The sequence below is a fragment of the Aythya marila genome (assembly GCF_965140915.1).
Source record: "Aythya marila genome assembly, chromosome: 21".
NCBI lineage: Eukaryota > Metazoa > Chordata > Aves > Anseriformes > Anatidae > Aythya > Aythya marila.
This window is the reverse complement of record NC_139062.1, coordinates 7,875,121-7,894,647: the sequence shown is the minus strand read 5'-3', so window position 1 is coordinate 7,894,647 and position 19,527 is coordinate 7,875,121. Positions and strand designations below refer to the sequence as shown.

At 50.6% G+C, this 19,527-nt stretch overlaps 2 protein-coding genes across 7 annotated transcripts in view; both read left to right on the top strand.

Annotated features, from left to right (window-relative positions):
- The window catches only part of HSPG2 (heparan sulfate proteoglycan 2), a 35,325-nt gene extending 33,868 nt beyond the window's left edge, over nucleotides 1-1,457 (top strand). The window contains exons 91-92 of the mRNA XM_082776952.1: nucleotides 41-144; nucleotides 979-1,457. Coding sequence (XP_082633078.1) covers nucleotides 41-144; nucleotides 979-1,142 — 268 coding nt within the window. The 3' untranslated portion in view covers nucleotides 1,143-1,457. The remainder of the gene's footprint in view (nucleotides 1-40; nucleotides 145-978) is intronic.
- A 729-nt stretch (nucleotides 1,458-2,186) lies between these two features.
- USP48 (ubiquitin specific peptidase 48) overlaps nucleotides 2,187-19,527 on the top strand; it is a 32,611-nt gene continuing 15,270 nt past the window's right edge. For 4 of the 6 annotated variants that reach the window (XM_082776889.1, XM_082776886.1, XM_082776890.1 and 1 more), the window contains exons 1-14: nucleotides 2,187-2,356; nucleotides 2,645-2,765; nucleotides 2,938-3,094; nucleotides 3,910-4,037; nucleotides 5,538-5,662; nucleotides 6,235-6,343; nucleotides 7,662-7,795; nucleotides 8,029-8,111; nucleotides 8,425-8,604; nucleotides 10,981-11,106; nucleotides 13,267-13,416; nucleotides 16,348-16,548; nucleotides 18,108-18,222; nucleotides 18,366-18,496. In XM_082776889.1, the coding sequence (XP_082633015.1) occupies nucleotides 2,223-2,356; nucleotides 2,645-2,765; nucleotides 2,938-3,094; nucleotides 3,910-4,037; nucleotides 5,538-5,662; nucleotides 6,235-6,343; nucleotides 7,662-7,795; nucleotides 8,029-8,111; nucleotides 8,425-8,604; nucleotides 10,981-11,106; nucleotides 13,267-13,416; nucleotides 16,348-16,548; nucleotides 18,108-18,222; nucleotides 18,366-18,496 (1,894 nt within the window). In that variant the 5' untranslated portion in view covers nucleotides 2,187-2,222. The remainder of the gene's footprint in view (nucleotides 2,357-2,644; nucleotides 2,766-2,937; nucleotides 3,095-3,909; nucleotides 4,038-5,537; nucleotides 5,663-6,234; nucleotides 6,344-7,661; nucleotides 7,796-8,028; nucleotides 8,112-8,424; nucleotides 8,605-10,980; nucleotides 11,107-13,266; nucleotides 13,417-16,347; nucleotides 16,549-18,107; nucleotides 18,223-18,365; nucleotides 18,497-19,527) is intronic. The other 2 variants (XM_082776888.1, XM_082776887.1) reach the window with 2 other exon arrangements.

Here is a 19,527-nt window from a genome sequence, read left to right as displayed (position 1 = left end):
GGGAGGGCTGGGGGGGGCGGGTGCTGATGGCTCCCCACAGGCAGGGCCAGCGCGGGTGGCTGCAGGTGGACGGTGAGGAGCCGGTGCACGGGAAGTCACCAGGAGCCAATGTCATGGCCAACACCCAGGGCAGCATCTACATCGGTACGGGGACACGGGATGGGGGGACACGGGGATGGGGCATGGCGGGTCAGAGGACAGGGGGACACAGGGACAGGGAATGGGACATAGGATGGGGCGTGGGGTGGGAGATGGAACAGGACACGGGGCTGGATGTGGAACAGGGCACAGGATGGGACATGGGATGGGACACGGGGTGGCATGTGGGATGGGAGATGGGTCGGGACACGGGGTGGGATGTGGGGTGGGGCATGGGATGGGAGATGGGGTGGAACACAGGGTGGGACAGGACACGGGACAGCAGAGGATGGGAGATGGTAGGACATGGGAAAGGGCACAAGATGGAACACAGATTGGATGCAGGTTGGGACAGGTGATGTGGCACAGGATGGGGCATGGGGTGGGACACGGGATGGGACAGGGCCTGGAGTGGGACACGGGACATGGGACAGGGCACGGGCAGACATAGGATGGGACATTGGATGGGAGGGAGCACAGGACACAGGACAGGATTTGGGATGGGACATAATGAGACATGGGGTGGGTACAGAATGGGGTGTGTGGCAGACACAGGGTGGGACACGGAATGGGACACACGGTGGGACTTGGGACATGGCACTGGGACCCAGGACGGGATGGGACACCTGGTGGGACAACGGGGGCATGGGATGGGACACGGGACGGGACATGGACTGGATACAAGACAGGACACACGGTGTGGCACGAGATGAGGCATGGGGCAGGAAGGGGACATGGCGTGGGGCACGGGATGGGGACCCGTGATGTGACACCGTGCGAGCGCAGCGGTGCGCCCCACATCCCCCCACCCACATGTGCCCCCGCGGCCCCATCCCGCAGGCGGCGCCCCGGACCCCCGCAGCCTCACGGCCGGCAAGTTCCTCACCGGAGTGACGGGCTGCGTGCGGGGGCTGCTGCTGGCGTCTGCAGGGATCCCCCCGCACCCCATCGACCTGCGGCACGGCGCGGTGGGGGGCTCCCCCGCCGCCCCCTGCCCCTCATAGCCCCCCCGCCCCCCAGAGGCTCGGGGAGAGCGAGTTTTGTCGGATTTATTATTATTATTATTATTATTTTCCAAAAAGCCACGAGGAAACGGTGCTTCGCTGCCCCGGGATGGCTCTGGGGGGGGCCGGGACCCCACAAAAATGTTTACACCCCCCCCTCGCCCCAAGCCGTGCTGGGGCGGCCGGGCCGCCCGGGTGCCTCCTGGGGTGGCACCGGGGTGGGGGGCGCAAGGGACAATCCTGGGCGCTGGAGGGGGCACCGGGCCCCCCCCGGCCCCCCCGCGCTGGGACACCCATTAAAGGAGAGAGAACGAGTGCCCGAGTGTGTCTGGGGGGGCTGCGCCTGGGGACGGGGGGCACGGAGGGGTGGGCACGGGGTTTGGGGGGGGGGGGGGGTTGGTGCTTTAGGGGTGGTGTGGAGATATTTGGGGTCTGGGGGGGGAGGTGCTTTGGGGTGGTGCGGGGGGGACACACAGGTGCTTTGGGAGGGGTAGGGGTCTGGGAAGGTCTGGGGGGCAGGTTCCTTGGGGTGGATGTGGTGGGGGACATGTGCTTCGGTGTGGTGTGGGGGGACACAGGTGCTTTGGGGGGGACACACAGGTGCTTTGGGGTGGTGTGGGGGTCTGAGGGGGGACACACAGGTGCTTTTGGGGGGACTGTGGGCGCTTGGGGGGGCACCCGGGTGCTATGGGGTGCCGCAGGGGTCTGAGGGGGTCCGGGGAGGACCGGGGTGCGGAGGGGGGCTGCCGTGGGGTGCGTGGAGGGGCTCGGGGGGCACGGCTGGGGGCGCTGAGGGGCTGGGTACAGGGGGCGGGGCCGTGCGGGCACAGACGCGGGCCCTGCCGCCGCCGCCGCCCCCCCACCCGCCGCGTAATGGCGGCCGCGCGGCAGGCCCCCGCGCCGGCCCCGCCCCCCCCGCGTCTCGCGGCGCGCGGCCGGCGTCAGCGCCTCGCGCCCGCGGGCATCAGCGCGGCGCGCGCGTGACGTCACCGGCCGTGACGGCGGCGGCGGCGGCGGCGGCGGCAGCGGCGGGAGGGAGGGGCCGGGGCCGGGGCCGGGCCGGGGGCGGCGGCGGCGGCGATGGCGCCGCGGCTGCAGCTGGAGAAGGCGGCCTGGCGCTGGACGGAGACGGTGCCGCCCGAGGCGGTGGCGCAGGAGCACATCGAGGCGGCCTACCGCGTCGGGCTGGAGCCCTGCCAGCGCGGCGCCTGCCGGTACCGCCGCGGGGCCCCGGGGTGGGCGGGCGGCCCCTCCGGCCTTCCTCCTCCCCCTCCTCCTCCTCCTCCTCCCCCTCCCCCACCCGTCCCGCTGCTCCGCGGCCCCGAGCCCCCTCCAGCCCCCCGCCGGTTGATGGCAGCGGCCCCCAGCGCTGGGGCTGCCCCCGTAGCGCCGGGCGGTGCCGGTGGTCGCTCCCCGTGCCCCCCCCCCCTCCCCTCCTCGCCCCCCCCTCCCCCCGCCCCATCCCCGCCCGCTGACGGTTGTGCCCGGTGCCGGTCCCGCAGGAGGAACTGCCGGGGGAACCCCAACTGCCTGGTGGGCATCGGGGAGCACGTCTGGCTGGGCGAGATCGACGAGAACAGCTTCCACAACATCGACGACCCCAACTGCGAGCGCCGCAAGAAGGTAACGGGCGGCCCCGCGCCCAGCTGGGGACGGGGGGAGGCGACGCCCCGTGTGCCCCCTCCCCGGGCCCGGCAGCTCGGGGTGCGGCGTCTCCCCGGTGCTCCGGCTGCCGGGCCCCCGCTCGCTCCTCGGCCGCGGCGAGTGACAAGTGTTGCTTTCTCTCTCACGCTAGAACGCGTTCGTGGGCTTAACGAACCTCGGCGCCACGTGCTACGTGAACACTTTCTTGCAGATGTGGTTTCTCAACTTGGAGCTCCGGCAAGCCCTCTACTTGTGTCCCAGTACCTGCAGCGAGCGCACGGCCGGAGAGGGCGTCCCAAAAGACAAAGGTCAGTGGGAGCGCATCGCAGTGGCCTCTCCCTGCTGCAAACAGAGGATTTGCTCCTTTTCTCCTAAAACCTTACGTGGAGGTGTTGGCTTTGGAAGAGTGTTGTCGTGGGAATCTATGGCTGGTGCTACCGTTGCCCGTACGACCTCTGTGCTGCTCTTTTTGAGTCCTTCACCCAGCTTTTAGGAACAAGTCAAGCTAAGCCATCCTTTGCCTGAGTTACTTCAAACCAAAGTGATCTGATCTGGCTGAAAGCTTGTTTTGGTTTCGTTCTTTGCTGGACTGGTTCCCAGCTTAGGGATGGTGCTGGGATGGGAACACACAGGCTGGGGCTGGCTGAGCTGTGCTGTGTCCCACAGGAGGGCAAGGGTGTAGGTGCTGGGTACAACTGAGACTTCTAGCACCTGCACAACGTCCCCGAGGGGCTCTGGTGCCACACCTTCTGTGTAGAGCGGCGCTGGAGGTGTGTTCTGAGCTGCCTGATTTCTTTGGTCCTGTTTTATGGTACTTCGGAAAGAACGTCTTGCTGTTTGGCTTCAAATAAGAAGCTGCTACTCTGTGGTAACTGGCGCATGTTGCTGAAGCTGTTGACTAGCAGCTCATGTTCGGCACTGTGGGATATTTGGCCTGTACTGGGACTTAGCTGTCATCGCTGACATTAACCGCTTCAAATCTAACTATAATTCAAAACAGGAAAAAAGTGTAATTTCTAGACATTAAATTTATCTGTACAAAGAACAAACAAATTACTTTGAACAGGTCTCTCTCCTCTCGAGATCTGGCTGTAACTTGAACTTTTTTTTTTTTTTTTTACAGACTATGAGCCTCAAACCATCTGTGAACATCTCCAGTACTTGTTCGCCTTGCTGCAGAACAGCAAAAGACGGTACATCGATCCTTCTGGGTTCGTCAAAGCGCTGGGTTTGGATACAGGACAGCAGCAGGTAGGCTTGAGTTGGGCCTGTAATTCCCTTTTCTAAAGAAGTGTGAAACGACCCTTTTGTTGTTTTAGCACCTCTGAGCTGGGACCTGGTGCTCGGCTCTGTTTGTACGAGCACAAAGGGAGGAGCAGTGCTCAGGGCCCTTCCTGCCTGGGTGGGAGGTCAGGAGGAGCCCGGCAGCAAGGGGACGAGTGCTGTTAGCGCCTGATCAGCTACAGCACTGCACAGCAGGCTGTGGGGTGGGAGCTGGAGCTGCCACAAGGCTCTCTCGACAGGTCCTTTATGGGCTGCTCCTCCCGGGGCTGGGGAGCGCTGGGAAGGGCTTGGTGCTGCGCACTTAGGTAGGGGCTGAGGCCTGGAGGGCTCCTGCAGGAGGAGAAGCTGTTGGCAGTCTGCAGGGCAGAGAAAGCACGTTTTGGGAAGGGTGAGCGCCACAGGCAGCTCCTGCAGGACTGTCACAGAAGCTGAAGAGGGCTCAGGACAAGGGCGCTGCCTGAAAATACAGCTTGGGAAGTAAGAGGGGGCAGCTGGAGGAAGTGTGGGAGTGCTTGGCCGCCTTTCCTCAGGATGATAAGCGAGGGGAAAGTCGCTCCTTGTTCCTTGGGAAGGAAGCAGTTGTTAGCGACTGGTGACGTTACAGGACAGCAGTGTGTCCTGCTGGGCTGTGACAATGGTAGGAACTGGAGAGAGGAGCTGCAGGGCAACAGCAGAGGCACTGTCAGGCAGTGAGAGGGGAACAGGTTGGGCTTTGGTGCCAAGGCCGGACGGGAGAAGGAGCAAGGAAAACAGGGTGCTCGGAGGAGAGGGAGTCCCTGAAACGTGTGGAGAAGATTCTGGGCCTTGCAGGAGGAAGGGGGCAAAGTCAGAGAGCGGCTTCTCATTTTTTTTATCTATTTTTTTTCCTTCTCACATATGGTGCAAGCAGGGGCATGCCGAGGTTTTGAAAAATGAGTGTTAATGGGACAAAACTGTGCAGGAGTGGTAGGCTGGAGAGATTGACTCTCCCACCAGGCTGTGCTGTGGCAGAGGATGATTAATGCTCTGCAAGCTACTTCTGCATGCTCTTTGAGGTGGTGTAGACCTGTTGAACGCAGCTGTGATCAAATGAGGGCAGAGGAATGGTCTGTGTTGTCACGTCTGGGCAGCAGAAGCCGCTGTCGATGCACCAGGTGGAGTTGTGAAGGGATTTACGCGGTTAACAAGCCGCTATTTCCCATCCAGAACCCTGCGAGCAGCGGGGCAGAAGTCAAAACCACCCCAAGCTGCTGGCCGGGAGCCAGCTTCGTTCATGCTGTGGTTTCACGCTGGGGGCCTTGTGCTCCTTTTAGGCAAATTCCTCTTTTCTTTAGTTCTCCTGACTGGTCTTTTTCTATTCAGTGCACGCCAAAGTCTCCGTGCAGCCTGTGTGTAGGGCTGTGTGTAATTTGCAGTAAATTAGCAGCGAGGCTGTGATTGCGCTTTGTGCTGTGGGGTATTGTTAACCAGCTTGGCTTTCTGTTCTAGGATGCCCAGGAATTTTCAAAGCTGTTCATGTCACTGCTGGAAGATACTTTATCCAAACAAAAAAATCCAGATGTTCGAAACATCGTACAAAAGCAGTTCTGTGGAGAGTATGCGTATGTCACAGTGTAAGTATGTGGTCTTTGAGAAGAACTTTTCTATAAATATTTAAACATTTTAGAAGAATTTGAGGGGACAAGATCTCTAACAGCTGGAGCAGGCAGGTAATCTCATGAAATGTTGTGCAAGAGGTTTTCAGTTTTTAGGTTTCCAGATTCCGTGTGCCTGTTGTTGTTGTTGTAGTTTGCCAGATGTTTTCAATCCTTTAATGAAAATTTACTAATTAAATGTGCAAGTGAGCTAATGGAACGTTAAGTCCTCGAGACAGAAAATGGAGTGCTTGGGTGTTGTTGTACTCAATTCATTCCTGAGTTCTCAGAGCTGTGGATTTCACCTCAAAAATCACCTGATGGAGAATGGTATATAAGAGTTGTAAGCAGGTGCTCCTTTTCCAGGTAGATGTTATCCTGTGCACACCATCTTGCACAGCGTTCTGTAGATGTCTGTACCATAGTAGCTCTGACTTATGTTTTTCTCCTAGTTACATAGCTCAAGGAGTAGTTAATGATTGGGGAGTTAATGAATCAGTGAACTTGTCTCATGCATTTTTGTCTTTTTTCTTTTTTTTTTTCCATCCTAGCTGCAACCAGTGTGGCAGGGAGTCCAAACTTGTGTCTAAATTTTATGAGCTGGAGTTAAACATCCAAGGGCACAAGCAGTTGACAGACTGTATAACAGAGTTTCTCAAGGTACAAACTTGTTGGTTTTTGAGTCCTGCTTTTCTTAGCAAGGTGTTTCAATTCCTTTCTTCAGTTAACAGCTTCTGAGGTTGGTATTGGACCGAAGTGGGCAGCTCAAACAGTTCTATCAATGGGATGAATGCAAAAGGAAATGCTTTTCTGTGGACCCAGAAAATTAGGACTGAGTCACGCACTCAGAAGTCAGGGAGCAAGGAGTGGCTCTGAGCAGGAGTGTTCAACGTGTGCATGAACAGCTTTAAAAAGCACTTGGAAGTCGCATATTTAGTCAAAATGCTTTCCCAGGAAAGTTGAGAAAAAGTGCCCAAAGCCTGACAAGAAGTCCCGGCATGCTTTGTCATGGATAGCACCGGGAGAATGGCTGCTTTTTGTGTTTTCTATATTGGTGCTCATCTGCATAGCAACAGGAGACATTCCCTGCTCTAAAATGTGCTCTCAAAAATACTAGCAAGGACCCGGAATAGCTGCAGGAACAGCTGCGATTGCTCTTAATTCTACTTCAGAATTTGCCTAGATCTATAGTTGCTGGCATGTTAAAGGCTCAAGGTGGGGATTCAACTAAGAACATTGAGGGCAGAACTGACCTGAAATGTGACCGTACCTGGGGTGCCATCTGGCTGCTGTGCAGTGCCTTCAGTGATGTGCTCAGCAAACCGGTTGCTCTGCTCCTGGAAGGTCTGCTCTGAAAAAAGACAGGCTTGTGTATGCCCATTAACAGGCTGCATTGCTTCTGCCCTGGCACTGTGAACTTTGTCTGGTCTTCCTTCAAATGAAACAGCGGGTGACCTTGTTGAGCACAGTTGTAGTTCTCTGGCCTGATCCTGCCACTGGATCTGCATAGACTCTTCTTTTTCCCTGGTGTTGTTTGTTTTGCCAAGCACAAGAGGATTGTAGTTCCCAGGTTAAAATGCCGCTGTACGTTAACTCGGTCCGTGTGATCTCGTAAAAGGGCAATTTGTTTTCTTTTTCCTTAACCCTAATGGTAGAAACCAACTCCAGGCACTTCAGTCAAGTGGAGAGCAAACTTGACAGTCCTGTAAGCAGCCTGAGAACTGGGAGCAGGGCTAAGTGCAGGCTGAAATGTTCCTTGAAGTGACAGCACCCTACCAGGCTGTGCTGTAAAGCATTCCTGTTAGCCCAGAGAACTGTGAATTTTTAACCTGGAGATTATTTTGGAAAGCAGCTGGGTAGAGACTGAAATGGTTAAAATAACTTCTATACTTTTCAGTCCAGTGGGCAGCTCGGTTGGAGTGGTTGACTTTTCAGAGGTAACCTGTTCTCAAGATCTTTCTTTCTGCCCCCTGGTCAGGAAGAAAAATTAGAAGGGGACAATCGTTATTTTTGTGAAACTTGTCAGAGTAAGCAAAATGCCACAAGGAAGATCAGGCTGCTAAGTCTTCCGTGCACGCTCAACCTGCAGCTGATGCGTTTCGTGTTCGACAGGTAAGCCTCTCACTGGAGCGTGTGCTGTAAAAGCAGGAGTGCCTTGGGTTGCGTGGAAGCTCTTTGGAAAGCCATCTGCTCTGCTCTTTCTGCATTGATTTGAGATATTGAAGATTGAGTGCATGCATGAGCTTCTCTTGGGATGCTCGGTGGGTTTTGGGGGAAGTTGCTGTGAGATGTGAACAATTATCGTTGTCCCCTGAACTGAAGCTTGGCCATTTGCCTTTGTGCAGGCAAACCGGCCATAAGAAAAAGCTGAACACCTACATCGGCTTCTCTGAGCTGCTTGACATGGAACCTTTTATGGAGCAAAAGAGTGAGTTGCATGCTGTGTTTGTTAACGGTATCCACCGCCTCTTGTCAGACAAGAGGAGGTCTTGTCTGAATCCACTTTTTGCTGGAAAGTTACATTAAGACTTGTGTGAAGCCCTTGTTTTAAGTAACAGCTGTGTCCACCTATCTGAGCAGGCTGTGGGAGCTACCTAAAGCTGTGTAGGGGTCTTGGAGAGATGAAAGTTCAGGTGCAGTCTTCGTATGCTTAAAAAAAAAAAAATGCAAAAAACTTAAGTACTAGGAAAGAAAACGTCTGTTTCATCCAGAGAGCTAAATAACTTTCATTTCCCTTCCAGGTGGTGTCTATGTATATGAACTCAGTGCTGTCCTCATACACAGAGGTGTGAGTGCGTACTCTGGGCACTACATCGCCCATGTGAAGGATCCGCAGACGGGCGAGTGGTACAAGTTTAATGACGAAGACATAGAAAAGATGGAGGGGAAGAAACTGCAGTTGGGAATTGAGGAAGATCTAGGTAAAACCTTTAAGTTGTGAGTGCCCTTTTAAAATAACTCTTTTCACCAAAACCACAGAGGCTGAGTATGTGGAGGCCCTGATACTCTTAAAAAACAAAAGTACTCCTATGCATGCTGTCACGTCTTAAGAGTAATGTGTGAAACAGCAGTTCTGTTAATTGCAGCCAGATTTTCTTCATTTCAGCCCTGTGTGAGTGTTTACGCACACCTCGTGATCATTTCCTCTACTCTAGTATTTCTCTTGCCTGCCGCATGGCAGATAACATGCTGATAACCCAGGATGCCTATCAGGATGAAACAGGCGAGCTGCTGCTTCCTTGGCCAGTGTGCCAGATGAGGCTTAGGAGCAGATAACGAGGTTGTTTTCAGTTTCCTTAACATGTTATGTTTTCATTTCTAATGAGGTGTTTTACTTTAGGAGGCAGTAAAGAGTCTTCATAAAAATCCTGATCCCAATAATCTCTTGAAAGCCAAAACTGCCTTTTTAGTTAGCTCTTTTTACTTTTCCTTTGCAGTCTTTTGTTCTTGCCAGCTTGCCTCATGCTGATGTTCTGGTTTAGATAACCTGGGCAGTACAGGGTCTTGACGTCCCTGTGCTGGCTGGAGGGCTTAGGATGAGCTTAGGACTGTGGGTTTCTCAGCCTGCAGTACATAGGAGTGGATCAGTTTTAAATTGACAGCTTAAGTGCTCGGTTTTGCAGTTGCTTAGTGTTCCTCAGCGCACGTCAGTGCAGAACACTTTGTGGTGTCGGGAAATGGGGAAGTTAATGCCAGAAATTTCACGTAAAGTGCAACTAACCCATTTCCAGAAACACTGATCCACCATGCCACTTGTTCTTTGCTGTGTCTCCAGCACCAATAATTTGACTTTATGATATGTTGCCTTTCTTTAAAGCATCTTTAAATAACAGCTTAATGAAAAAGACACCCTCAGATTTATTTGCTCCCTAAGAGTGTTTTAAAGCCACATCAGCCTGAGCACACCCTTGAGCAGACATGGGGTGTTAGTCTGCCTTTCCTGTTTCCTCCCATGCACGCATCTGCATGATGCCACTTTATTTTCAGCTCTCTCGCTCGCAAACACCTTCTTGAATTTCATCACGACATGCATAAATGCAGGCTGCCACCGGAGCAGCTTTGTCATCCTGTTAATGTTTGACTACCGCTAGCTTTCAACCAAATTGTGAAACTGGCTAGACATCTAGTGGTGTAAGGTAGGAAAATAAGCCCTGAGAATAAATAAAAGGTTCTAAGCCTTTTCTTTCTAACCTCACGAGTTACCCAGAGTATCAAAAATCATATGCAAATAAACTGCTGTGGCCTTAATCCTGTAAAGGTTTATGCTTAACTGCAAGAAAGTATTCTTGCTGAAACACAAGGCTGCTCGAAGAATGTAAGTAAAGCATGTTCAGAAGCCTCTGCAAGCTGGAAGCCGTAATATGCTAAACAAAGTTCTGAAGTGCTGATGTTATTTGCCAACTCCAAGCAAAACTGGAGTTTGAGAGTCATCCTCTTCGTTACAAACACATGAAACAGCAGGAGAAGGTTGGTAATGTAAAGCAGAGGTCTGTTGTGGGGGGAGTCCTGAGGCCAGGCTGTGCAGATGGGAACAATTTGTAAAATATTTGGAGAAACTGCAAATAAAGACCGGCTAGGAAGTCCCTTGGATGGTGTGGTGGAAGATGCACATATTTTTTTTCCCAGAACTGGAAAAAAAAAATACACTAAAAAAAATATCAATATTCCATTCGTAGTTCAACCTACAGAGGGCTGTTCCTTTTTTTAAAATTAAAAAAAAAAAAAGTTGATTTTTGAAACTGCAGCTGTATGTAAGCGTGCTTTCCTTGCCTGGCAGTCTGGAAGGAGTCACTCTTGCAACATGAGTTTGCATCATACAGCCAGCTGCTCTGAAATCATTTCCATGTCTGTTTGCCTCATAAAAGCTGCCCAACTGGTCCATATTTTTTGCATCCGTGGTCACATGTAAATAGATTCTCTTCACTGAGGATCTGACTTTGTTCTTTGGTGTCAGGACACCAACTAACAAGAGGCAGAGGGAAGAAAGGATGTTTTTGCAAAAGCTACTTCTGGCTTGGCAAGGCGAAGCTAGGGAGAGAAGAAAGGCTCTCTTATGGAGAGTGGTTTACAGCAGGGTCCTAATTTAGTCCCTCTGAATCGTCCCGCCTCCAGAAATGCTGGAAGGATTTGGGTCTTGCTGTGGGATAAAAGTTTGGCTGATGCCAAGCCAGCGCCTGCAGAGAGGCCTGGCAGGGCACAGAACACAGGGAGTGGGAAGCCGGCTAGGTGGCAAACTCAGCCTGTTGGAGAGTCAGTAAGGGAGCTCGTGTGCTTATTGTGTTTTCCCTTTACCACAGCAGAGCCTTCTAAATCTCAGACTCGCAAACCTAAGTGTGGGAAAGGGACTCACTGTTCACGCAACGCCTACATGCTGGTGTACAGGCTGCAGACCCGAGAGAAGTCCTTGACAGTCGAAGTACCAGGTAAGGGAGACTTGACTCTCCTGGCCTCTCCGTCTCTTCTCATGATGCTCCGAGCCAGCTAGGAATCAGGGCTCTGCTCAAAGCACCTTTTGCTGCCTGGCAGGTTCAAGGGCACCATATGGCAGCTTGGTGTCACGACCTGGGTCATGTGCAGAAAAACCCTTCAACTTCCGTAGCACTTGAAATAATATTAACCTGATAACACCGTCTCTGTGCCTGTTCAGGGCACCTGACCAGCAAGATCAAATGGGAAGGGGGATAGGAAGAGATAATCCCACTGTGAGCTATCATCTGCAGCATGTCCCGCTGCTGGGGCGGGAGTGTTAGCGTTTGCTGGATCCCACCGGAGCTGCTCGGGTTCCCAAAGGCGAAGGAGAACAGCGTGGTTAAATGTCATTGGCAGTGCACGTACTGTGCTGCAGGTGAATAATCCTGACACATGTCAGGTTTCTTCTACAAGTGCTTAATCTCTGTCGTATCGAGAATAAACGGCATAAAAATAAGAGGATGCAAGCCCTTAACAAGAGTTTTGTACTAGCACGTTCGTGTCTTGCTTTAGAATTGCTGGGGGTGGCAGAAATCCCTGTAGGTTTGGCCTGTGGATTTAATGATGCTCAGCATTTGCATGCTACTGATTCAAACTATTAATTAGGGCTCTGGTGCTGACGGGGACGGAGGTGGGTTCCACCTTCTTCCCTTTTCTGTCAAACAGGGGCGAGAGGTGTTGGTTACCCTTTGGACCTGAGCTGTTCGTCAGTGATGGGTGTCGGTCAAGTTATCTGGATGCAAAGGGTGGTGACGGGTGAATTGTACAGCTTTCTCCAATGCACAAGGACCCCCTAAACACAGCATCAAACCTTTTCCAGCCCCTCACCTCAAAAGCCCACCCTCTGAGCTGTGCAGCTCTGGGAAATGGTGCTAATTCATGCCTCGAATCTGTCTTTTCAGTCTCTTTGCTGAGCTCTTTTACGCTCCCTTCCCTCCTACCCCTCTGCCCCAAACAATACTCGGCAAAGCTTCTCCACCCAGCTTCAAATTCCTGAGCAGCCCTGCGGTTGCCTTTGTTTCACATGGAAGCGTGCCAGGTACACAGAGCAAAGGGCAGCAGTCAAGCCAGCGGTTTTGGGGAGGCTTCATGCAACTGCAAATTTGTGGCATTTTGCTTTGATGCTGTTAAAAAACAGCTTTCCAGGTCGGTGGAGAAATGTAACTTGGCTCCCTAGCCCATGACCAGGAGGGTGAATGGGTCAGGCTGCTTTTTTTCTTAATACTGTATGTTCTCCCAAGGTGGATACTAGGCTCTCTGGCTGCACAGGCGTTAACCTTTCGGAAATATTTTAGCTCTTCAAAATATTGTTAAATGGGAAAAGGCTTCAGATAAGCAGCAGTGCTTTACCCACCAGCACTGCAAGGGAAGTATTTTATCTTTTTCCATGCTAAGTTTTTTTCCGATGGTGACAGCGAAAATTCCTGTTGGCCTCACCTTCCTGTCAACAGGAGGATCTGCCCCAGCTTATTTCCATGTTCATGAGGGCTTTGTGCCCTTGTGCTCAAAACGCACTTGGTCCTTCTCGTCAAGATCACGCATACCCGTGGGACTGCGCGCTGGGACTTGTGCGGCAGCATCAGGTGTACCCGTGGTGTGTGAGGCCCTCGTTTCTGCCCTGAGAACCAGAGCTCCTTGGCAGCACAAGGAGCCGCTCTCAGTGGGAGGCAGAGAAGTGGCTGGAGCGAGAGGAATAGCAGGGAGGGACTGAGGCAGGCAGCAAAGCATCCTGCTGCGCTCCGGCTCTGCAGCCTCTTGCCAAGCCCCGTTGCACTTCACACGACTGCCAGCACTCGGCGTAGGCTTATTAGCAAGCAGGGGATTTCTCTAACGCAGCAAGCATCGCTTCCCCCCCACAGCCCTGAGTAAATTATTTTCTTGGGTGCTGTTGTATCCCACAGGACAGTTGTGTTTAATCATCTGCTGCCATAAATATTGGAGAGAGCGATATCCGTGTGTTTGGCTTTCAGAAAGACCTTGTATGTTGGTAGCTGTGGGGGGGAATTTTTAGGTTTGCTTGTTATCCCCAGATAACCGATCACAGGGATAATTACCATAATTGGCATTTTTCCTTGAAGTGACTGGTGGGTTTTGCTTTTTTCCTTTCCCAACAGCTTTCCTGCAGGAGCTGGTGGAGCGTGATAACTGCAAGTTTGAGGAGTGGTGCAATGAAATGGCCGAGATGCGCAAACAGAGTGTGGCCAGAGGCAAAATCAAGCATGAAGAGGTGAAGGAGCTCTACCAAAGGTTACCTGCTGAAGCTGGTCTGTAAGATATTGTGGTAGTATTTTGTAGTAGACCATTGTTAAGATTAGTAATGTTTTGTAACTAACCCGCAACGTGGTTCTGTGGCCAGAACACTTCACTGGAAGGCATTAGCTGTAGCCCTCTCTGAGGAAGAAAGCAATCACTGTCTGTTGTTGCTGTCTGCATGCTTAGGATTTGCTTTCCCTCTCTTGTTTATCTGCCTTAACCTATTTTTCTTCTTTTTTTCTCATTTTGATGGCCTCTGGCATCACTAATTCCCTCTTGCTCCTTCCCCATCAGTCAGTCTCCTGTGTGCTTCCATGCATTGTGACTGTTTTCTTCTGCCCGGTGAGCAGCTCATCTCGTTAGAGCTTAGTAGCATCGAGGCAGAATAACTGTCCTGTCTCAAATTGCTAGCTCACATCAAATTTCGGTGCTGTTGGTCTAAATTAATCAGCAGGTAGCAGAGTACAAGAATGCTTGGCCTCCAGCAGAAAATGATTTGATTCATCCTTGCTGAGGCTTCGAAGCCCCATGTCTAAGCTTCACAGTCCATGTGATGAGTGACTGAGGTTAATCCTTTCCTACTCCTCCTTGCGTCTTGTTGCTTTAACATGTCTGAGTACTAAGATTTTTATCCCCCTGCTGCCTCTCCTGTCTTTTCTCAGAGCAAGCATACAGGAGCTTTCTCTGTATGTCCAACACGGGGAATCTCCCTCCATTCTGCGCATCTCCTAAAAACTCCCCAAAACTGTAAAGAATTTAAAATGTTTGTGTGGCCTGTTAAACAATTTGATATTTAGCTTTTAATATCTTTTACTCACTTCTCAGAAATGAGGGTCCAGAGCTCAGAACCAGCAGCAAGATTTAAGTGGTTGAACAGCAGACTATTGCTGAGAACATAAACATCTCACGAGCCTTCCCGAGCCGTGAGAGCTTGGCTCCCGTAAATGTCTGCCTCTTCAATTTATGAACCCAGCTTTGAGAACACGGGCGCTTAACTCACGAACAGGGGGGTGTCACAGCGCGGCTTGCCGAGTCCCTGCAAGTCTGAGGGGTGTTAAAATGTCACCGTTAAATCAAAGCCACGGTGAATGGTTGTGGTGGAGATATGAATCTGCCATGAGTCACCATTAAAAAGGAGCAGCAAGCACAATCCTGGTGTGTTTTTATCCCCTTTAGCAGAAACAAAGTAGTTTGCTTTTGACATTCCTAACACGATAAAGGAATAAATCTCAAATATGTTTTTACAAGTGCAGGCACAGACAGACCCTAGCTCCTCTGCCCCCATCTGTAGGTGGCAGGGCCTGAAGCACTGCCCTGGGGACACCCACTGCCTGCCCTTGCTGCTGGGCACATCCTGGGCATAGCAGCTTGCTAGCACAGCTTGGAAGCAGTGTTATCCCAGAGCTGCTGCACGTCTAGTCCCTCAGGAGCTTGGGACTCTCTGCAGCTGTGCAGACACATTTTCTGCCAGCTTTGTAGAGCCTGCCCCAGAAAAAAAAAAAAGTGTACTTTCCGGGGAAGGCAGCTTTCATCCCAAACTAGCAAACCATTTCTGACAGCCTTGCAATTCTCTGGAGGTCATGGCTGTGGAACTCTGATGTTGCGTAAGATGAAAATACTGCTGATTTATCCTGCAGAGGAGAGGATTTGACACCAGGTCTTGTGACGATCCAGTGCAAGTTTTAGGACAAAGTATTTTGCTGTAGCTTCTCTGTTGCTCCTTTGTATGAAACATGTTTTTGTGCTCCTTTGATAAATGTAACCAACATTACTCTTCCCCTCGGTTTCAGAACTGTCCTCCTCACATCAGCAGTATGTGTTTAATTTCCTGCCTATCCTGCTAATTTCCCAGTCATCTCCCAGAAGCTGCAGCATTTGTTTTGCTGGTATTGGCTGGGCTCGATGCACAAAAAGAAAGCTGCTTTGTTGTTCTCACACCCTTGTTTGTTGCTCAGTGTGTCATTATGAACCTATCTAGGAACTCAGATTGCCATTAATGGAAATGGGCAAAAGCACTGAGATGAGCTGCTTTGCCATGGTTGCATTTCCATTTAATCCCCGGCAAGCAGCTTCAAAATGCACAACTGTCTTTAAACATAGTCATGCTTGTTCTTTGGATGTGTGCATCGTTTCAGGGCCTTGGTATGAAAATATGGGGATTTCATACAAAGCCATTTCACTGCTCATACTGATCTGACCTGCTTCTGAACCCAGGCTTTGTGTGATGTGCTTCACCTTCAACAAACAAGGGCGAGCCTGCTCTGTTTCAAAAAAAAAAAAAAAAAAATCACACTTGCATAAAACATTTGAGCAAGTTAGTATTTGCACTGTAAATTTCACAGTGCTTCAGTCTCTCTCACCCAGAGTTGTAAGCATATTCCAGAATAACACTGAAATTTTGGGCTCTGTGGGGTACAGATGAACGCCGACCTCATCTCTTTGCTGTGGTTGTCTTTTATTTTTGAATCTACCCCAATGAGCTCACTCTGTTATGGAAAGAGCCTTTAATGTGTGATTGCAATTTAAATATTATATTTGCCCCTCAATGGATTATAGGAAGACCTTGCCTTTTCCTTGACTGCTCTGCAACAAGCCCCTAAAGGCTTTGCAGTCTGAAAATGCTCCCTTTGCTGCTCTGAGTGCTCTGCTGTTTGCTATTGATTGTTTGAATTCCCAATGACCGGTTGTTCTCACGTATCCAGTTTCATGTAGCTTCTGCTACAAGATGCCCAGCTATAAATCTGCAGTGCCAGGATGAGAAGTGGACAGGGGAGCTGTATCAAATGTTTGAAAACTTGTATTGCGGGGATTTAATCAACGGTGATAGCCTGTTAATTTTTAAAAGTACCACTGAAATCAGAGTAATTATAAAATACCATCTGCCATATCACAAACTCGCTGACGTGTATGGGCTTGTTTCTCTTCGTGTTTTTCCCTCCCAGGTTCCCCATACGACTTCATCTCTCTTGAATGGCTGCAGAAATGGCTGGATGAGTCTACTCCTCCAAAACCCATAGATAACACAGCCTGCCTGTGCTCGCATGGGAAACTCCATCCTGACAAAATCTGTATTATGAAGAGGATATCAGAGTACGTGGCTGACTTCTTCTACAGGAGATATGGAGGAGGACCCCGGCTGAATGGTAAGGTGGCAGACAGAAACCCCCCTTTCCGAGTCACTTTCTTGTGTGCTGAACACGTTAGGGCCTTGTTCTGATCCCAGCCCCTTGTTGGGTCATCCTTTGTTACCATAACTTTATTTCTGCACATAGCTTTTGTGCTGTGCTGCTATCTCTGGGTGCTTTGTTTCATTTTAAATCACTTAATTGCATTAGCATTCAAAAAAATACAGTTAGTCTGATTGCAGGTTCTGTTTCAGACCTGAATTCTGCTCTGTCTAGAAAGAGCTGTGCATGGAGTAATTTCTAAGAAAGCAATGGTGCACCTAGGTTCAAAAAAAAAAAAACCAACAAAACTACCACCACCTTAGTGTGTGGAGGGTTTTATGAAGTTGGCTGTATGAAATAGCACAACTTGCACATGCAACCCCCCTGACTCTTCAAAACAATTTTCCATGCCTGCAGCACCTGCAGATCCTGCGTGGGCAGTGTTTTGTGTAGCATGCAGATCTGTGCTGCCTGTTGCCAGCAGCCTGCACTCTGGAGCAGCGTGGATGTGTGCAAGCCAAGGAAATCATTTACCCTCTTTCCCCTCTAGCCTGTCCTAAGCTGCCTCATTTGACAGAAGCACACACCTGTTACTGAACATGTTTGTGTTGCACACATCTGCAGTGCGTGTGATTTTTGGGGTAAGCCCTTGACCTCTGCAGTCTCTGGGTATCCCTTAATCAAGCCCCAGGCTTGCTTTCTTTTATAAAGGAGCTCAGTAACTCCCACTGAGACCAAATTAGCTTAGCTGCTGCTAGGCCCTTATAGGGAAGAAATGCAACCAGCAGAAACTACTGCAATGTAGGCAGCCTTTGTAAAAGCAGGGCAACCTTTATCAGTCAACTGGAAGAATCTCCTGCAGGTTTCTTCGTTGGGTATGACTGAGAGGGAAGGATCGTGCGCTGGATGATCTCTCCGGCTCCTCTTGCTCCCATGTGGTAATGTAAGCCCAGCCCCAGGGCTTGCACTCATGTTAGTCCAGCGTAGCTTTGCAGGAGGTTTCTTTCTGGGTTTAGCTGGCTAAGTGCCATGCGGCCACATTCAGGAGCTCCCCAAGCTGAGTGACAGGGCTCTGCTCTCATCCCAGTGTACAAGAAGCAGGGATGGCCACAAGTGGTATTTTGTACCACCATTTAGATGTCTGTACAGCATCTTCCCGCCACGTAAGAGCAGCAACACAGTGGTTTTGGCTCATGCCTAGACTGTCCTGCCTTTTGACTCCTGGGTCTGTGTTGGTGTGAGCTTGCTTGCAGCTGTGGCTGCAAACTGTTGATAGCGGCTTTGCAGAGCTGTGAAGGTAGCGGAACAGATCACACCTCATCTGAAGCGTTTTATGCTTATTAAACTTCCAGCGGGGCCTGAGCTGGCAGTTACCCCAGGGACCTCATTTACATGTGAAATCTGAGGTCGTGAGACAGGATAGTTGGTGTGTACCTTACACCTGTCTAAGCACTTCTGAACAGCGGTGCTTGAACCAGTGAGATGCTCAGCTGTGTGTGCTGGAGTAATTACATTTCTTTTTTCCCCCTCCCCAGTCAAAGCACTTTGCAAGGACTGTGTGGTAGAAAGGTGTCGAATCCTGCGACTGAAGAACCAGTTAAATGAAGACTACAAAACCGTTACAAACCTGCTGAAGATAACAGTAAAGGGGTACGTAAGTCCTGGTGCTTTCAAACATTGTCAGAGCAGTGCTAACAATGTTTGAATAGCTTTTTCCCAAAGATTTTACTCTTTGGTTCCTGAAGGAGAACAGAGTTGTGATCTGTGTTGCCAATGCTGTTCTCTCTCTGCAGGAATGATGGATTTTGGGTTGGAAAGGCGTCCTTGCGGAGCTGGCGTCAGTTGGCTCTGGAGCAATTAAATGAGCAAGACGAAGACGCAGAGCACAGTAACGGAAAAATGAATGGAAATGCACAAAACAAAGGTAGTTCTGCTGCTGTAGAGCTCCACCAGCTCTGACTGATACCTCCTAACAAAAGACACATCAGGTGTTCTGGCGTGTGCTGTTTTGCTTCCCTTGTATGAATAGGGAGGGAAGGCACTTCAGGTGGTTTGATATAACGCAGCCTTAATTTAAGGAGCTTTTTATTTGATAAGCTTCAAAACTGCTGGGTGATCTTCATACAGAGAGAAGATGAGGTAATAAGTAGTTTTACAGAGCTGTGTAGAATTACCGCCCCAGACACATGATCTTTTTCATCTACTTTTATCTGAATGAGAGCGCGCAGGGAAGGAAGAAACAGGGAAATTATCTTGGAGAAGGAATGAAGATGTTTATTGCAAAGGCCTACAGATGAAACAGCACAGCTGGTAAAGCAGCACTGGCAAAACACAGCTTAGGAAAAAAAAACATGAATTGGGTTCTCTTCTATGCCTGTATTATATGTTTGTGAGAATGTATGGGGGTTTTTTATTTGCCTTCTGTTCTCGAACCTTTGGAAAATGGATTTTATTGAGCTTTTTGTTTCTTAACTGGGATCAAGAAGCTTATTTGAATGGAAGTGGGGATGATCAGCTACTTGCCTTGATCCTGGGTTTGAAGGCTTGGAACACCAGATAACACAGCCCGTGTGATATCTATAGGCTGGCGCTGCTGATGGAGCTGGTGGCATCCATTGAGAAAAGGGCACTTCTCTGCATCAGCAGCTGAGTTACTGTCCCACTTGTGATTCCTCAGGGGTCACCTTGGTTTCAAAGCAGGTTGCACCTCCCAGAAGTACATTTTAACTGCTCACAATCCAGCTTGCTCATTAGCTGGCTTGTTGCAAACTGTTACTAACATTATTGTGTTGATAATACTCCCATTCGATGGGCAGTGCCTCTGCCTATAGAGCTACAGTTCTGAACTATAATTTGTAAATGTTTGTCCTGGCTTTGGGAGCACAAGCGCAGGGCAGATCACTGAGAGCCTGGCTGCAGTTGCCAGCTCACGTGCCGGAGCAGCAGTGTGCTCTT